The 18755-nt window shown below is 41.5% G+C and overlaps 1 protein-coding gene across 1 annotated transcript in view; it reads right to left on the minus strand.

The window, feature by feature from the left end:
- MTOR (mechanistic target of rapamycin kinase) overlaps positions 1-18755 on the minus strand; it is a 146451-nt gene that overhangs the window by 113002 nt on the left and 14694 nt on the right. The window contains exons 11-19 of the mRNA XM_043485946.1: positions 18014-18258; positions 16720-16935; positions 16149-16354; positions 14224-14346; positions 13363-13452; positions 13146-13238; positions 12325-12459; positions 11970-12099; positions 10356-10606 (exon numbers count right to left, since the gene is read on the minus strand). Of these exons, the coding sequence (XP_043341881.1) occupies positions 10356-10606; positions 11970-12099; positions 12325-12459; positions 13146-13238; positions 13363-13452; positions 14224-14346; positions 16149-16354; positions 16720-16935; positions 18014-18258 (1489 nt within the window). The remainder of the gene's footprint in view (positions 1-10355; positions 10607-11969; positions 12100-12324; positions 12460-13145; positions 13239-13362; positions 13453-14223; positions 14347-16148; positions 16355-16719; positions 16936-18013; positions 18259-18755) is intronic.

The raw sequence follows: 18755 nt of genomic DNA on the forward strand, positions 1-18755 counted from the left end.
GCGCGCGCACCCGACTGGCGTCAGCGGAAACTGAGACTGGGTCCGCGGAAGGGAGTGAGTGCGCCACACCTGGGGATAGTGCGCCCATCAAGCCCCTCGCTGCCTGGACCGCTCTGACGGGGAAGGCACAGAGAGCAGGCGCAGCTTTTCCTTCCGCGCTTTTGTGTAACACCCGAGGGCTGGAACCTAGCGCAGCGCGGGGCGTGCTCCATATAGAACAGCCGGGAGCCTAAGCAGCGGCAGACGGAGAAAGCAGCGTCAGCCCCTCCCGGCAGCGCCAGCCCGCCCCCGCAGGGCCAGCCCCTCCCCGCAGCGTCAGCCCCGCCCCGCAGCGCCAGCCCATCCCCGCAGCGTCAGCCCTCCCAGCAGCGCAACGGAACTAGCTAGCTGAATAAGAGTCCACCTCCGCCCGCCTGTGTCAGGGCGGAAATGAGGCTCTGAAGAGACCGGCAAACAGAAGCCAAATAAACAAAGGGAACCGCTTCAGAAGGGACTGGTGCAACAGATTAAAATCCCTGTAGAAAACACCGACTTCACCGGAAGGGCCCTGTAGATATCGAGAAGTGTAAGCTGGAACGAGGAGCTATCTGAAACTGAGCCGAACCCACACTGACCGCAGCAGCTCCAGAGAAACTCCTAGATATATTTTTACTTTTTTTTTTCTAAGTAAGGAAAAAAAAAAAAAAATTTTTTTTTCTTTTTATATTTTTTCTTTTTTTTCTCTTTTATTTTCCTTTAAAATTCCCTATTACTCCCCCATTACTCCTTAACTTTCATTTTCATAGATTTTTACGATTTTTTTAATTAGGGGAAAAAAAAATTTTTTTTCTTTCTTTTTTTTTTTTTTTTTTTTTTTTTTTTTTTTTTTTTTTTTTTTTTTCTTTTTTTTCTTTTTCTTTTTTTCTTTTTTCTTCTTTTTTTTCTTTCCGTTTTCTCTTTTATTTTCTATTTTTCTTTTTCTCTTATTTCTTTTAAAGTCCTCTAGTACTCCTCTACTACTCTTCATTTTCATTTTCACTACACTATAACCTTACCAAAAAAAAAAAAAGAGAAGCCCTATCTTTAAACCGAAGATTATTCTCTCCCAATCTTGACTCTCTGTTTTCTACCTCAGAACACCTCTATTTCCTCCTTTCCCCTTCTCTTCCCAATCCAATTCTGTGAATCCTTGTAGGTGTCTGAGATACGGAGAACACTCTGGGAACAGACAGCTGCGTAGATCTGTCTCTCTCCTCTTGAGTCCCCCTTTTTCTCCTCCTGCTCATCTCTATCTCCCTCCTCCCTTTTCTCCTGTTCATGTAACTCTGTGAACCTCTCTGGGTGTCCCTAACGGGGGAGAATCTTTTTGCCATTAACCTAGAAGTTTTATTATCAGTGCTGTATAGTTGGGAAGTCCTGAGACTACAGGAAGAATAAAACTGAAATCCAGAGGCAGGAAACTTAAGCCCAAAACCTGAGAACACCAGAAAACTCCTGACTACATGGAACTTTAAGCAATAAGTGACCGTCCAAAAGCCTCCATACCTACACTGAAACCAACCACCACCCAAGAGCCAGTAAGTTTTAGAGCAAGACATACCACGCAAATTCTCCAGCAACACAGGAACATAGCCCCGAATGTCAACATACAGACTGCCCAAGGTGACACCTAACACATAGCCCCATCTCAAAACTCATTACTGGGCACTCCATTGCTCTCCAAAAAGAAGAAATCAAGTTCCACGCACCAGAACACTGACGCAAGCTTCCCTAACCGGGAAACCTTGACAAGCCAATCATCTAACCCCACCCACTGGGTAAATCCTCCACAATAAAAAGGAACCACAGACCTCCAGAATACAGAAAGTCTACTCCAGACACAGCAATCTAAACAAGATGAAAAGGCAAAGAAATACCCAACAGGTAAAGGAACATGAAAAATGCCCACCAAGTCAAACAAAAGAGGAGGAGATAGGGAATCTACCTGAAAAAGAATTTAGAATAATGATAATAAAAATGATCCAAAATCTTGAAAACAAAATGGAGTTACAGATAAATAGCCTGGAGACAAAGATTGAAAAGATACAAGAATTGTTTAATAAAGACCTAGAAGAAATAAAAAAGAGTCAATTAAAAATGAACAATGCAATGAATGAGATCAAAAACACTTTGGAGGGAACCAAGAGTAGAATAACGGAGGCAGAAGATAGGATAAGTGAGGTAGAAGATAAAATGGTGGAAATAAATGAAGCAGAGAGGAAAAAAGAAAAAAAGGATCAAAAGAAATGAGGACAACCTCAGGGACCTCTGGGACACTGTGAAACGCCCCAACATTCGAATCATAGGAGTTCCAGAAGAAGAAGACAAAAAGAAAGGCCATGAGAAAATACTCGAGGAGATAATAGCTGAAAACTTCCCTAAAATGGGGAAGGAAATAGCCACTCAAGTCCAAGAAACCCAGAGAGTCCCAAACAGGATAAACCCAAGGCGAAACACCCCAAGACACATATTAATCAAACTAACAAAGATCAAACACAAAGAACAAATATTAAAAGCAGCAAGGGAAAAACAACAAATAACACACAAAGGGATTCCCATAAGGATAACAGCTGACCTATCAATAGAAACCCTCCAGGCCAGAAGGGAATGGCAGGACGTCCTGAAAGTAATGAAAGAGAATAACCTACAACCTAGATTACTGTATCCAGCAAGGATCTCATTCAGATATGAAGGAGAACTCAAAAGCTTTACAGATAAGCAAAAGCTGAGAGAATTCAGCACCACCAAACCAGCTCTTCAACAAATGCTAAAGGATCTTCTCTAGACAGGAAATGCAGAAAGGTTGTATAAACGTGAACCCAAAACAACAAAGTAAATGGCAACGGGACCACACCTATCAATAATTACCTTAAATGTAAATGGGTTGAATGCCCCAACCAAAAGACAAAGATTGGCTGAATGGATACAAAAACAAGACCCCCATATATGCTGTCTACAAGAGACCCACCTCAAAACAAGAGACACATACAGACTAAAAGTGAAGGGCTGGAAAAAAATATTTCATGCAAATGGAGACCAAAAGAAAGCAGGAGTCGCAATACTCATATCAGATAAAATAGACTTTCAAATAAAAGCTGTGAAAAGAGACAAAGAAGGACACTACATAATGATCAAAGGATCAATCCAAGAAGAAGATATAACAATTATAAATATATATGCACCCAACATAGGAGCACCGCAATATGTACGGCAAACACTAACGAGTATGAAAGAGGAAATTAATAGTAACACAATAATAGTGGGAGACTTTAATACCCCACTCACAACTATGGATAGATCAACTAAACAGAAAATTAACAAGGAAACACAAACTTTAAATGACACAATGGACCAGCTAGACCTAATTGATATCTATAGGACATTTCACCCCAAAACAAGCAACTTCACCTTTTTCTCAAGTGCACACGGAACCTTCTCCAGAATAGATCACATCCTGGGCCATAAATCTAGTCTTGGAAAATTCAAAAAAATTGAAATCATTCCAGTCATCTTTTCTGACCACAGTGCAGTAAGATTAGATCTCAATTACAGGAAAAAAATTGTTAAAAATTCAAACACCTGGAGGCTAAATAACACGCTTCTGAATAACCAACAAATCATAGAAGAAATCAAAAAAGAAATCAAAATATGTATAGAAATGAATGAAAATGAAAACACAACAACCCAAAACCTATGGGACACTGTAAAAGCAGTGCTAAGGGGAAGGTTCATAGCATTACAGGCTTACATCAAGAAACAAGAAAAAAGCCAAATAAATAACCTAACTCTACACCTAAAGCAATTAGAGAAGGAAGAAATGAAGAACCCCAGGGTTAGCAGAAGGAAAGAAATCTTAAAAATTAGGGCAGAAATAAATGCAAAAGAAACTAAAGAGACCATAGCAAAAATCAACAAAGCTAAAAGCTGGTTTTTTGAAAAAATAAACAAAATTGACAAACCATTAGCAAGACTCATTAAGAAACAAAGAGAGAAGAACCAAATTAACAAAATTAGAAATGAAAATGGAGAGATCACAACAGACAACACTGAAATACAAAGGATCATAAGAGACTACTACCAGCAGCTCTATGCCAATAAAATGGACAACTTGGATGAAATGGACAAATTCTTAGAAAAGTATAACTTTCCAAAACTGAACCAGGAAGAAATAGAAGATCTTAACAGACCCATCACAGGCAAGGAAATCGAAACTGTAATCAAAAATCTTCCAGCAAACAAAAGCCCAGGACCAGATGGCTTCACAGCTGAATTCTACCAAAAATTTAGAGAAGAGCTAACACCTACCTTACTCAAACTCTTCCAGAAAATTGCAGAAGAAGGTAAACTTCCAAACTCATTCTATGAGGCCACCATCACCCTAATTCCAAAACCTGACAAAGATGCCACAAAAAAAGAAAACTACAGGCCAATATCACTGATGAACATAGATGCAAAAATCCTTAACAAAATTCTAGCAAACAGAATCCAACAACATATTAAAAAAATCATACACCACGACCAAGTGGGCTTTATCCCAGGAATGCAAGGATTCTTTAATATCCGCAAATCAATCAATGTAATACACCACATTAACAAATTGAAAGATAAAAACCATATGATTATCTCAATAGATGCAGAGAAAGCCTTTGACAAAATTCAACACTCATTTATGATTAAAACTCTCCAAAAAGCAGGAATAGAAGGAACATACCTCAACATAATAAAAGCTATATATGACAAACCCACAGCAAGCATCACCCTCAATGGTGAAAAATTGAAAGCATTTCCCCTGAAATCAGGAACAAGACAAGGGTGCCCACTCTCACCACTACTATTCAACATAGTGTTGGAAGTTTTGGCCACAGCAATCAGAGCAGAAAAAGAAGTAAAAGGAATCCAGATAGGAAAAGAAGAAGTGAAACTCTCACTGTTTGCAGATGACATGATCCTCTACATAGAAAACCCTAAAGACTCTACCAGAAAATTACTAGAACTAATCAATGAATATAGTAAAGTTGCAGGATATAAAATTAACACACAGAAATCCCTTGCATTCCTATATACTAACAATGAAAAAACAGAAAGAGAAATTAAGGAAACAATACCATTCACCATTGCAACAAAAAGAATAAAATACTTAGGAGTATATCTACCTAAAGAAACAAAAGACCTATACATAGAAAACTATAAAACACTGATGAAAGAAATCAAAGAGGACACAAACAGATGGAGAAACATACCGTGTTCATGGATTGGAAGAATCAATATTGTCAAAATGGCTATTCTACCCAAAGCAATCTATAGATTCAATGCAATCCCTATCAAGCTACCAACGGTATTTTTCACAGAACTAGACCAAAGAATTTCACAATTTGTTATGGAAATACAAAAAACCTCGAATAGCCAAAGTATCTTGAGAAAGAAGAATGGAACTGGAGGAATCAACCTGCCTGACTTCAGACTCTACTACAAAGCCACAGTCATCAAGACAGTGTGGTACTGCACAAAGACAGAAATATAGATCAATGGAACAGAATAGAAAGCCCAGAGATAAATCCACGAACCTATGGACACCTTATCTTTGACAAAGGAGGCAAGGATATACAATGGAAAAAAGACAACCTCTTTAACAAGTGGTGCTGGGAAAACTGGTCAACCACTTGTAAAAGAATGAAACTAGAACACTTCTAACACCATACACAAAAATAAACTCAAAATGGATTAAAGATCTAAATGTAAGACCAGAAACTATAAAACTCCTAGAGGAGAACATAGGCAAAACACTCTCCGACATAAATCACAGCAAGATCCTCTATGACCCACCTCCCAGAATATTGGAAATAAAAGCAAAAATAAACAAATGGGACCTAATGAAACTTAAAAGCTTTTGCACTACAAAGGAAACTATAAGTAAGGTGAAAAGACAGCCCTCAGATTGGGAGAAAATAATAGCAAATGAAGAAACAGACAAAGGATTAATCTCAAAAATATACAAGCAACTCCTGCAGCTCAATTCCAGAAAAATAAATGACCCAATCAAAAAATGGGCCAAAGAACTAAACAGACATTTCTCCAAAGAAGACATACAGATGGCTAACAAACACATGAAAAGATGCTCAACATCACTCATTATCAGAGAAATGCAAATCAAAACCACAATGAGGTACCATTACACGCCAGTCAGGATGGCTGCTATCCAAAAGTCTACAAGCAATAAATGCTGGAGAGGGTGTGGAGAAAAGGGAACCCTCTTACACTGTTGGTGGGAATGCAAACTAGTACAGCCACTATGGAAAACAGTGTGGAGATTTCTTAAAAAACTGGAAATAGAACTGCCATATGACCCAGCAATCCCACTTCTGGGCATACACACTGAGGAAACCAGATCTGAAAGAGACACGTGCACCCCAATGTTCATCGCAGCACTGTTTATAATAGCCAGGACATGGAAGCAACCTAGATGCCCATCAGCAGATGAATGGATAAGGAAGCTGTGGTACATATACACCATGGAATATTACTCAGCCGTAAAAAGAATTCATTTGAACCAGTCCTAATGAGATGGATGAAACTGGAGCCCCTTATACAGAGTGAAGTAAGCCAGAAAGATAAAGAACATTACAGCATACTAACACATATATATGGAATTTAGAAAGATGGTAACGATAACCCTATATGCAAAACAGAAAAAGAGACACAGAAATACAGAACAGACTTTTGAACTCTGTGGGAGAAGGTGAGGGTGGGATATTTCAAAAGAACAGCATGTATACTATCTATGGTGAAACAGATCACCAGCCCAGGTGGGATGCATGAGACAAGTGCTCGGGCCTGGTACACTGGGAAGACCCAGAGGAATCGGGTGGAGAGGGAGGTGGGAGGGGGGATCGGGATGGGGAATACGTGTAAATCTATGGCTGATTCATATCAATGTATGACAAAACCCCCTGAAATGTTGTGAAGTAATTAGCCTCCAACTAATAAAAAAAAAAAAAAAAAAAAAGATGGTGGGTATCAACCTAAATTTATCAGCAATCACAGTAAATGTAACTAGACTGAATGTACCACTTGAAAGACAAAGATTTTCCAATATATTAAAAAGTTAATCTAGCTATATTATTATATACATTATTATGAAATACCAACCAACCTGAAGCAAAAAGTCACAAGACAGTCAAAAGTAAAAAGATAAGAAAAGACACGCATCGCCAAAAAAAGCTGGTATTAACTAAATTAACATAAGGCAAAACAAATCTCAAGGTATTGTCAAAGACAAAAAGGGTCTGTAAAATGATAAAAGATTCAGCTTACCAGGAAGATATGATGATTTAAAATGTGTATGCACCTAATAATATAATCCCCAAATTAACTATACTATGAGAAATTTATAAATGTATCCTTATAAAAGAGAATTTTTATCTCACTTCTCTTAGTACTTGATAGATTAAGCAAACAAATATTAATAATGATATAAAAGATTCAAATACAAGTTCAAATCTAATAACATATGTAAAATCTTGCGCCTATCATTAGCAAATACACCCTATTCCCAAGTGCAAGGGAAATGTTTGCTGAAAACAATCAAGCATTAGATGATTAAGGCAGTTTCAGCACACATCAAAGAATCATAAACCCAAAGCAATTGAGTTAGAAACCGATATCCAAGAAAGAAATTTAAAATCCTACATTTGCAAATTAAAATACCCACTTCTAACTAACTTGATGATGAAAGAAGTCATAACAAAGATTAGAAAATACTTACTTCTGAACAGTAATGAAAATACATTATTATTCAGCAATAAAAAAAGGAATGAACAATCTGAACAACACAGATGAATCTCAAAAAACTGTGTATGCTTCTAATTCTACGAAATGTCCAGAAAAGGCAAATTTACAGAGACAGAAAGTAGGTAAATGGTTGCCTAGGGTTGGGATAGGAATGGAAAATGACTGCAAACGGGCAGGAGGCTTGTCTCTGGGGTTATGGGAATTTTCTAAAATTAGATTGTAGTGATGTTGCAACTCTGTAAATATACTAAAAATCATTGGATTTTACATGTAAGAAGGATGTAAGAAGGATAAATTTTTATGGCTGTAAATTTCACCTCAATAAAGTTTTGAATGCAGCAGCTACATTTAATATGCAAATTAAAATATCCACTTCTAATTTAACTTAAGAGTTAAATTTACAGCCTTAACAGATTACATTTAGACAAGGAGAAAGATCAACCATCAAGAAGCTAATATCTAATAATTCTTTTTTAAAGCAGAAATAAGAAATTAGGAGGAAAGTAATAGTAAAGAGTAGATTAATGAAACAGAAACAAAGATATAAGACAGAAGAGAAACATGGGACTTCCCTGATAGTCTAATGGCTAAGGCTCCCAATGCAGGGGGCCCACGCTTGATCCTTGGTCAGGGAACTAGATCCCACATGACACAATTAAGAATTCCTATGTTGCAACTAGATCCCTCATGCTGAAACTAAGATCCAGGGCAGCCAAAAAATAATACACATAAATTTTAAATTTTTTATAAAAGAAGAGAAACAAAGGCAAAAAATTGGTTCTTTAAAAAAGAAAAATACTATGACAAACCTCTACCAAGAAATTAAAATATAAAATAGTGAACAACTTCATACCAATAGATTTTATTATTCAGATAAAACAAATACTTTCTTAGAAAAATGTGACTCAAATTGTCTTAAGAAGAAACAGAAAAGTTAAACAGATCTTTGAAACTGTGGTTGAAAAAAATTATAGGTCAATTCCTCCCAGGAACACAGATGTAAAAATTCTAAATTACATATTAGATAGAAAATCAATGTATTAAAAAAATATCATAACCAATATGATTTTGACACAAGATATCAAGGGTATTTCAGCATTAAAACACATATCAGTGTAATTCCACATGTTAATATATTAAAAGAAAAAAAACCAAATGATTATCACGAGATTTTAAAAAAAGGCATCTGATAAAGCTAATACCTATTCATGATAGAAACTCTTTAGCAAATAATACCGTAAGGGAACATTCATAACCTTTAAAAAGGTACCTATCAAAAACCTACAGCAAACACTATGTTTATTGATGAAATCTTAACTGCAGTCCCATTACATCAGGAACAAGATTAAAGGTTTCCTCTATTACAGTCTAATCAACACTACAGTGAAGGTCCTAGGAATGCAGTAAAGAAAAGTAACAACAGCTTTACAGACTAAAACAAAAAAGCCAAAACTGCTTTTTATTTTCTGCAGACTATATGATTATCTAGAGTGAAAACCTGGGAAAATGTACAGGTAACTTATCAGAATTAGTAAGAAATCAATGAGGTTGATTATGTAAAAATAAACTGCACTTGTACACTCCAGAAGCAAAGTTAGAAAATACATTTTCTAAAAAACATACTGTCTCCTCTGAATGTACATCAAGTTGACCATATGATCAGAGAAGGAAAAATAATTACGTCCAATATCTTTTAAAGGCAGTACGCTTACTGTATACCCTTGTGGAATATATTCTAAGAACAGTAGGAACTGCAAAGCCATCTTGAACTGTATTCAGTAGGTTTGCCATAGGTAGTGGTACAGGTATGGTCATCACAGAACCACGGTGCGTGCTCTATGGTTTAGAGAAAGAAAAAGACCAAGAGAAAGAGGAAGGGAAAGGGGGAAACGATTCTTTACAGAAAAATGCCAGCTATTAGAAGCAGAAGGAATGAAAGAACTAAAGTCATTACTTTACAAACAGCATGATAACTGATTTCAGCAAGGATCCTCAATGGAGGCTAAAATCACTGGGTGAAAGGTAGCTGGGGAACAGGAGAGTCACACAGTCTCAAAGTTATCACCCCCACATGCTACTGATGACTGAGGGAAACAGGTAACTTTACATGGAGAGATCTGATAGACACCAACCTTACCACATGCTCAAACTTAGGACCAACAATAATAACAGGACAAACTGACATTACCACATCCAATAAGAAGTATTGCAACTGCACCTCCGGAGTATTCCCACAAGTGTCTGACTTAAATCTAGTCATGAAGGAGAAATCAGAAATCCACTGTGGACGTTCCATCAGATTACTGGGCTGAACACTAGATTACTGAGAATAACAATGCTGTCCCGTCCCACCAGCCACTCATCTTTTAGCCATTCTGAGTGATATGACAGGAAACCGGGCTGAGCTGATGAATCCTGCACGCGTAGGTGTCAGAAGCTCGAGGAAGGAATGGCAAGCAGAGTGCACTATAAGGACGCCAAGGCGCAGACGGACCTTCCACACAGGCACTGGGCAGGGAGGAGCAAGGGTCAGGGGTTTAGGCACTTACTTCCCGGATGGCCCCGTCACAAACCCGAATGACATTCAGGAATGTGGGCATGACCTGGGGCAGGAACTGCACGCACTTGAGCCCCAGGGACTTGAAGATGAAGGTGATGGCCTGGACGACCATGGTGTGGTGGTGAGAGAGGGACTGGTCTCGGAAGATGCGCATCAGGGCCACCATGGACACGGCCGGGTAGAACTCGTCTAGAGGCAGGTTCCCCATGTTGACCAGCATCTCACTGGTGCTGTAGTCAGCTAGGACCAAACAGCGATGAGGGTCATGAGCTACACGCGACTCTGACTGTGGACAAAGCACGGTTAACAACAAACAAAAATCCTCCAGACACTCATTAGCATTCATCTCTCTCTCCCTGCCACATTCTAATAGCACTGGGAATACAGGGTATATTAGAAACCAATGAATAAGCTCTCACTATGAAGGACACACAGTTTTTGGTTTGTCTGTTATCTAAACTATGAAAGCCTAAAACAGTACATGATGGTTTTGCTTTAAATTGCTGTGTTTAATTTAGCTTCTTATCATTCCAGTTCACAACTTCACAGCTGAAACCATCAATAAAAATAATTACTCCCACAAATGAAAGTAAGGGGGATTAAATTAGGCAAACATCTGTTCAGCAGTTGCTTGGTCCCCCTGGGGAATTCAGACAAGTTAGCAACAAATGCTACCTGACCTGAACAACAAGGATCTCAAGGACTGGGGGTGGAGGAGGGTATGGAAGGTGCGGGAATGGGTGTTTAGCAGCACAATAATGACACTGAGAAGCAGAACATCTGAGAGACAGGGTGACACGGTGCTGAGGGTGGAGGAATGCCTAGAGGACACGGCTCAGGCTCTGCTTGACAGCCGCGGGTCTGACAGGATACCATCACAGGCACACTTCTCTAATATACAGAAGAACAACTGAAAGCAGAAGGAGCCCATCCACAGAGTTCAAAACCAAATTATTTTATTTACTTATTTATTTATTTTATTTTGCTGAACTGGTTGGGGAAGCCACTGTAACTTTCCTACTTTCAGATAAGTCTGCCTGATGGACAGTGGGTTAAGTCTAGAAAATCTGCCAGCATCCACAGGCTCTACCCAATCTCTCAGGCTACTTATCTAAAGTCAAAGAACTCCAGGGCCAGACCATCTGATGGAAAAAGAGCCCTGGATTCAGACTGCTACTAGCTTTTCAATGCCCTCTAAGCCTTGCATCAGATTTCCCTATCAATTAAAACTGGTAGAGTCAGCTCTGCCCTCTTCCTCCTTGGGTGCCAGGGGAAGAGAAAACATCAAACAGGCACTAACAAAGAACGACAGATGAACAAAGGTGATGGGGTGAAAATTCACCTCTTTCTCATCAGCACAAAAAGTGAGCAGACATAGCTTGTTGACCCTTAACAAAGAACCTAGGCAAACAGGGAGACTCTAGACACAGTGCCCTTCCTATGATTCAAAAGGAAACTACTGACATTCCACTCAAAAGTCACCAAGTGAACCAGTGAGGGATTATTTCATAGTTTTCCAGCACCAGGCTCTTTCTAAACACGGCCAGTGAGGGCTTTGTGAGGCGAGCACTTGACAAGCCACTCACAGGTCCCCTCAACTTACAAGAATCCTGACTTGACTTGGACTCTGACAGGCTGACGGCAGAAGCGTCCCGGGACTGGTCGATCATGCCAATGTTCACTTTGTGCTTGTAGGGATCCAACGCCCCTAGGAGCCCCAACACGCGGATAGCCTGCATGGGAAGGGGAGAGGGAAAAGGAAAACATTCATCACAGCACCTGACTACAACAAAACAGTGCTCACGGACACTCCTGTCCCGTTCCCAGCTACAGGGACAAAATGGAAAGGGAGAGGAAGTCTCATCAACACCGCTGGAGTGTATTAATACCGCAAACATCTCCCACTCTCTCCACTCTTCCAGCAAGTCTGTAAAGACGATGTCTGACAAGCTTCCTACCTCCCGCCGTGTACCCTGGTTCTGTTCAGTCTTCAGGAAGTTCAGCAGCACCTCCAGCAACGTGGGGTACTTCCTGTAGGGCTCAACCACGTAGCCAGTGCTGGCCACCAACTGCCCCAGGGTCCACAGAGCCACCTGGACAGGAAAAAGATCACATGACTCATAGAGCCAGTAAGAGAGAAAAGAAAACATACCTCATACTCTTTGTTAAATGGTTATAACAAAGAGTTAAAGGCTATTACAAGAAAAGAATTAACAGTGAAGACACTAACCATAAACACAAATCCTGAGAGCTGGGACATAAACACAAGGCTACAAACCAATACAACCATCACTGGATTAAAGGTAAAGAGCAGTCCTGCCTTTCTCAAAGGAAGTACACAGTCCTTTTCACCACGGATGACTGATAGGAGCCTGACCCAAAAGGAAATTAAGGTTGGTCTTACTTTTAGTCTAGGCACCTAATGATCTCAATGACCAAAGTGAAACCAGGGCTGGGGAGGGTGGGGTGGAGCTCTGTTGGCCTCTATAGCCAGAGGCCAAGGCACTCTTTTTCCTTTTAGGGGGCTGGAGCTCTGACAGATGATGTGTAATTTTTTTTTTGTCTAGAGGAAATGGCACTGGTCAGCTCTAACACTGACAGCAACTCTGGGTCAGGATGACAGCTAATTCGGGTTCCAAGTCTTTCTTCTTTTTATTAAGTCAACAAATGTTTCCGAGAACCCACTATGTGTTAGCCACTGTTTATAGAGACACTAAGGTGACAGAGCTCCCTGGCCTCATGGGCCTGTCCTGTTCAAAGAGGAAGCAGTGTTACTCACCTGCCTTTTGGCCAACAGAGAGGAGTCTTGGAGCATGTCCATGATGATAATAAAAAGTTCATCAACCCATTTCCTCATTTCAAGGCCACTAACCTACAAAATGAAAAAGGAGGTGGCAGACAGCATTAGAAATTATGGCATTAAGAAGTATTTTGACCTTATCAGAGGTATAATCACATTCTTCCCCTCCTATGGAAAAAAACAGTTGTCACCTTACCTGAGCCAACTCTCCTATCGTAGCCAAGACATTATTGATCACACCTGGGTTTGGATCAGGGTCTGGATCTTTCAGTTTCAAAATTAAAGCCTATGGAAAGAAGGTACAAGAAAATGAATGCTGGTGAGAGTTGACTAGGAAACTTCTTTTCACATAAGTAAAGTTCACCCCAGAGACCATCTCAGACACAGATAAATTACTTCTCCGGCTTTATGAATTCACGGTTCCTCTGGAATGTGAATTCTCCTTTCTCCATACTGTACATAAGTCTGACGTAGGAGGAAACTGGGAAGTGCCGTGATTTACAAATGTTTCCCGTGCCTTTTCTAAACTGGATCTGTGTGACCATGTACCCAGATTCACATAGGTTGTGACACACTTCACATGACTCTTAACATATTCAGATTTGAAGGTTGTCTCAGATAAATATATATTTTTGCCTGTGTCCTGTGGCATATGGGATCTTAGTTCCCTGACCAGGGATCGAACCTGTACCTCCTGGACTGGGAGTGCAAAGTCTTAGACACTGGACCACCAGGGAAGTCCCACTGCCTCAGATTTTAAAGCTCAATTATTTCTTCATTTTGGGGGAGCTACTTTATGCTGCTATTTTCTCCTCACCAAGCACATTTGATAATTGATGACGTGCTTGAAACACTACATCAGGAGGAGAGCTCTTTCCTGCAAGTGGTGAAATTCTTGGTATTCTTGAGCTGCTGGGGCTTGATGCGGCTCTTGTCCCTGAGTTTGGGACCAAAGAAATGATCTACTTTGTTCAGTGTACCAGTGAACAATGAAACACTCCCTTTGTCCCAAGATGGCCTGGAGAGATAGTACCCATCTCTGTCTGCTGCAGATTACCTTCAGAATAGGCTCCATGTAGGGGCGGATGAGCCTCGGGGCGTTGGAGACCAGGTGGCCCAGCATTCGGGCACTCTGCTCCTTGATTCTTCCAATGCCACTGTGCTCCAGCTCTGTCAGAATCTGTAGGTAAGAAAGGCTCTCTATGGCAGAGGAAACTCAACAGGTGCTGTGTGTCTGAAGGGAGAATGAGGTGGGGGCTAGAGGAATGAACCAGAACTGGGGATACTCCACAAGCAAGGTCATCTCTGCAGCTCATAGAACAGTCCTGGAGACAGCAGTGACAAGAGGAAAAACTGCCTGAAACCAGCCCTTTCTCCATCACGGCCCCTTGGTCCTCTGTGAAACATAGCATTTAACAGTGTAGACAGTCATAGCAGACTGAGAAAACACAGGGCTCACTGTGAACAGGGTTCTGCAAAAATAAAGACTGATGGAAGGGCTCTCTGAAAAAAACCCCTTGCAGATTCCAGTCAGCAAATCACTCAGAGTGGCTATAAATAATAACAATGGAATCAAAGACTGATGATGTTGAAGAAAGAAATACTGAAACTCAGCAGTGGTTCCGGGCACCTCTAGATAAACCTAAACAGGGATCATACCAACAGGATCCCCTTGAATCTTAATGAACAGAGATAACATGTGTGATCTAACCAACCTGCTGAAAACACCAGCAAATCAGCATGTTATGCTCCTGGGGACACATACATAAACAACTTAATATAGACAAACTTCTGGAGAGCTGAAGTTGCCAGAAGGAAACCTCTGCACAGTGGGAAAAGTGAGAAACAAAGCTCATGTTAACTCAGCTACCCAGAAGAGGAGTCCCCAAGTTAATGTTTCCTCTTAGATTATTGCTTTAATAATCCCAATTTCCTGGACTTACTTAGTACAGTTTGAGCTGGCAGGCTCAACAATGATTTCTTTTCCTTCCCCAAACTTTACTTATTTCAAAAAGACTTAAAATGATAGGCACCCCTAACACAGGCCAGCAGTTAAGAAATAAACCAGTAAGCTAAAAGCATAAGTGCCAATATAATATTTATTTGTTCACTGATAACTTTATTTACTGTCACTTCAGTTATGATAAATTGTGAATAAATGATATTTCTTCAGGGTAAAAGTTACATATATTTATAATTTTCTATGTTTAAGTGCTTTATTTGTTAGAAGCATTTATTTACTTCAAAAGAAACCATGGGGAGGGTCACGAAGCTGAGGGTGAGGTACGGACAGGATGGAGTGAAGGGACGGAAAATGACCAAGTAAGCCACGCTGAGACCCAGAGAGGTGGGTGGAAGCAACGAAAGGCAGGCAGGACTGGACCCCAAGCACTGCTCACAAGGTGGCTGGAGAACTTACTCAGGTAGATGAAGACAAAAACCAGGGGACGGGTGTCAGGAGCTCGAGCAGCAAGGTCAACCTGAGGCTCTAGTCCAATCAGCTGAGCCTGGTATCTGGCATTATTGAGGAAAGACAGCCAGGGAGCCAAAGACCACAGGGGCAGTGATAATGAGAAACAGTGCTAGGACCTCTCGGGTGCTCAGCCTCTGTGCCCAGCCTGGCATCAGAGGGAGAATTAGGAGGGGAAGGATAGGAAGGCACTGGGCTGACTGACACCCTCTGCAGCAGATGCAGAAAAGAGCAGCAAGAAATGGATTTGCTGGTGACTTGCCAGGAAAAAGGAAGAGCTGCATGAGAGGTCAGCCTGGGCCTAGGAGGCCTCCTGGAGTCACACCGACAAGAGGCCTGTGAGGTGATAAGCACTTGAACCACAATTACCAAGCCGGGAAAACATGTGGCACCAAATGTGGCTTCTACCAGGCGTCTCAACCCTTCTTCCCCTTCCTCCTCTTTTTCTCCAAACAGTGCTCATAGGAGTGTGCCCTCCCCACCGCCCCAAGGGGTGGCCGTCACACCCTCACCTGGATGAGCATCTTACGCAGGAAGGGCATGACGAAGGCTGGGTTCATGCTGCTGAGCCGGCCCACAGTGCAGATGGCCAGCTCCCGGATCTCAAACACCTGGTCATTCAGAGCCACGAACAGGGCCTGCAGGTTCTCCGCCTGGGCCAGGTGTGCGTCAAAGCGCTCGTCCAGGGATGCCAAGACACAGTAGCGGATGTCGGGGTCTGCAAGAGCAAGTGAGCCTTTCAGTGCCTATTGTACCCACTTTTCAGTACCCACTCCTTCATCCCTCCAGTCCTTTGCTGGGTCAGCCTCCACTGCCATCATCCTAGAGAGAGGACTCCAGACACCCTCGTCTCACCGAACTTGTCATTTTCTTTCTCTACTGAAAGGACAAAGATGACAGTTTAAGGCTGATTATCTTAAACAATAGGCTGGCGTGGCTAAACCTAACTCCTTGCCAGAAAAGGAGTTGGACATCAGTTTGTTGCGGCTGAAGGATCCCAGAAGGGCCATGCAAGAAAACCGGCTGCTTCTAACTGCACCTGGCACCTACACTTCCCTCAACTGCCTGCATCTCAAACTTTACCAGGATCGGTTATCCCAACCACGAGCAGTTTGCTGAGCACATCTGCCACCACTTGCACTGCAGTCTGGCTGACCACATGAGCGTGGCCACTGATGAGGTGGACAGAGGGTGTGAGCAGGCGGGAGCAGGTGCGGGCAGCCTCCATGCGGATCTCCTTGTGTTCGCTGTTCAGGAAGTGATCCGCACAGTGGCGGACAAACTGGGTCAGAGAGTGGCCTGGATACAAGGGCAAAGAGAAGACAGAGTGAACACCGCTGCTTTGGACAGCAGCTCTGCAACTCGCTGGCTGCATTTTCCACTTAGTGGCTACTAATTTAATTTTCAACAAGATATTGATCAGCAAGATACTGACCCAGAACTCTTCTCTTAAAAAGGTAACAAACGGGATTCCAATGAGTAGAAAGGGCGACTGAGAAGGAACTGGGAGACGTACAAAAGACAGTTCCTCCCTGCTTCCATCCTAATCTTTTATTTCCTTCAAAAAGTGAATTATTTTGTTTTATTCTGACCCTGTTTTTCATATTCCCAGAGAGAAAAACCATTTTTGATCAAATTTACCTTGTCTATTTTAGTTTCCAGATTCAAATACCAAAAAGAGAGTTTGATGTAGGCTGAGTTATATAACTCAATAATATAACTCCTTTCTATTCATCAGAAATAAATCATCCTGAGTGTTAATCAGTGTAACTGGGGGAACTGAAACAGGAAATCACAGACGCTGTAAGTACTCAGACAGCACATCTAGACTTCCTGTACTTGCTTGTTTCTCTGTAGTCTTGACCAGTACCACCTACGTGATCTTAAATTTCACTTATGTGTGCGTTTTTCTCTCCTGAAATATATCTCCCTAGGGCGTTAACGTGGGTTTTTCTGCAGCTTGGAATTCCAAACTGAACTGCACAGTACAGTACTCTTGGAAATCATACAGCCATAGTAATGAAAACACCCCAAGCCCTGCTTATACATTTTAAAGCATTAAACACCATCTCAGCTACAGGGAGGTAAGAAGGTGCAGATTCCACCTCTGTGTAGCATTGGCTCTTTGGACTAATGCACACTATTCTTCAAAATATTTGTACCCCCTACCCATTTTTCCTGTCTTTGTATGAGACAAGAAACAAACGATAGGAATTAACAATATACGGAAAGAATATAGGAAGGATGAGCTACTGCAGAATCAGCCACCCTGTCTCCAGGATCTAAGCAAGAGCCAGAGATTCTAGGCACCCTCAGTCTGTTCTCCAGGTTCCCGGTGTCACTGACTCTCTTGCCAAGAGTCACCACCATTTCTTACCTTCAAATTCAAAACTGCCGAGAGTTCGGAGAGCAAGAGTGATGCTGCCCACATCACTGGCCTCAGGGAGGGTTGTGAGGCCAGGGGAAGCCAGCTGATGGGCCAGGCCCTTGGGCATGCCTGGGTGCCGGAGGGGTTTGTGCATAAGGACCAGGGACAGCATCTTCAGGAGCCCGTCTTGGATGTCCTTTTTCAGCTGTGGAATCTGACGGCTCAGGTCGTAGAGCACAGCTGTGAGGGCAGGGCTGAGGGGTGGGAAACCAGTCACGTCAAGGGCATGTGACATCTGGTCTGTTCTGGAGAAGAAACAGCCCTTTCTCTCCAGAACAGGGACTGGGTCCCATCTCTGCTTGGTCTTTACAGCAGAAAGAATACTATAAAATTGAATATATATCCTAAACTCTCTTGGTCCGATTCTGGATTTCAAAACAATCTATGATTTTGTCATGAGCAAACCTGTTTACTATAATTTAGCCACTGAAACCAAGTCTCAATAAGTCACCTGGGAAGCAGATTGACAGCACTGTCCTTATTTTATAGATAAAGAGAACGAGACTGTAGGGAGCTTAAGTAATTTGCCCTTAATAATATAAATGACAGCTGCAAACATTACCAGAGCGCTTCTTGAACACACAGCACTTCGTGAACTCTTCTACTTAATCCCCATGACAAATTCAGACAATAGGAATTGTTATTGTACCCACTTTTCAGACTAGAAAGCTGAAGCTCAGAGAAGTTAAAT

The sequence above is a fragment of the Cervus canadensis genome, chromosome 13 (genome assembly GCF_019320065.1).
Source record: "Cervus canadensis isolate Bull #8, Minnesota chromosome 13, ASM1932006v1, whole genome shotgun sequence".
Classification (NCBI taxonomy): Eukaryota; Metazoa; Chordata; class Mammalia; order Artiodactyla; family Cervidae; genus Cervus; species Cervus canadensis.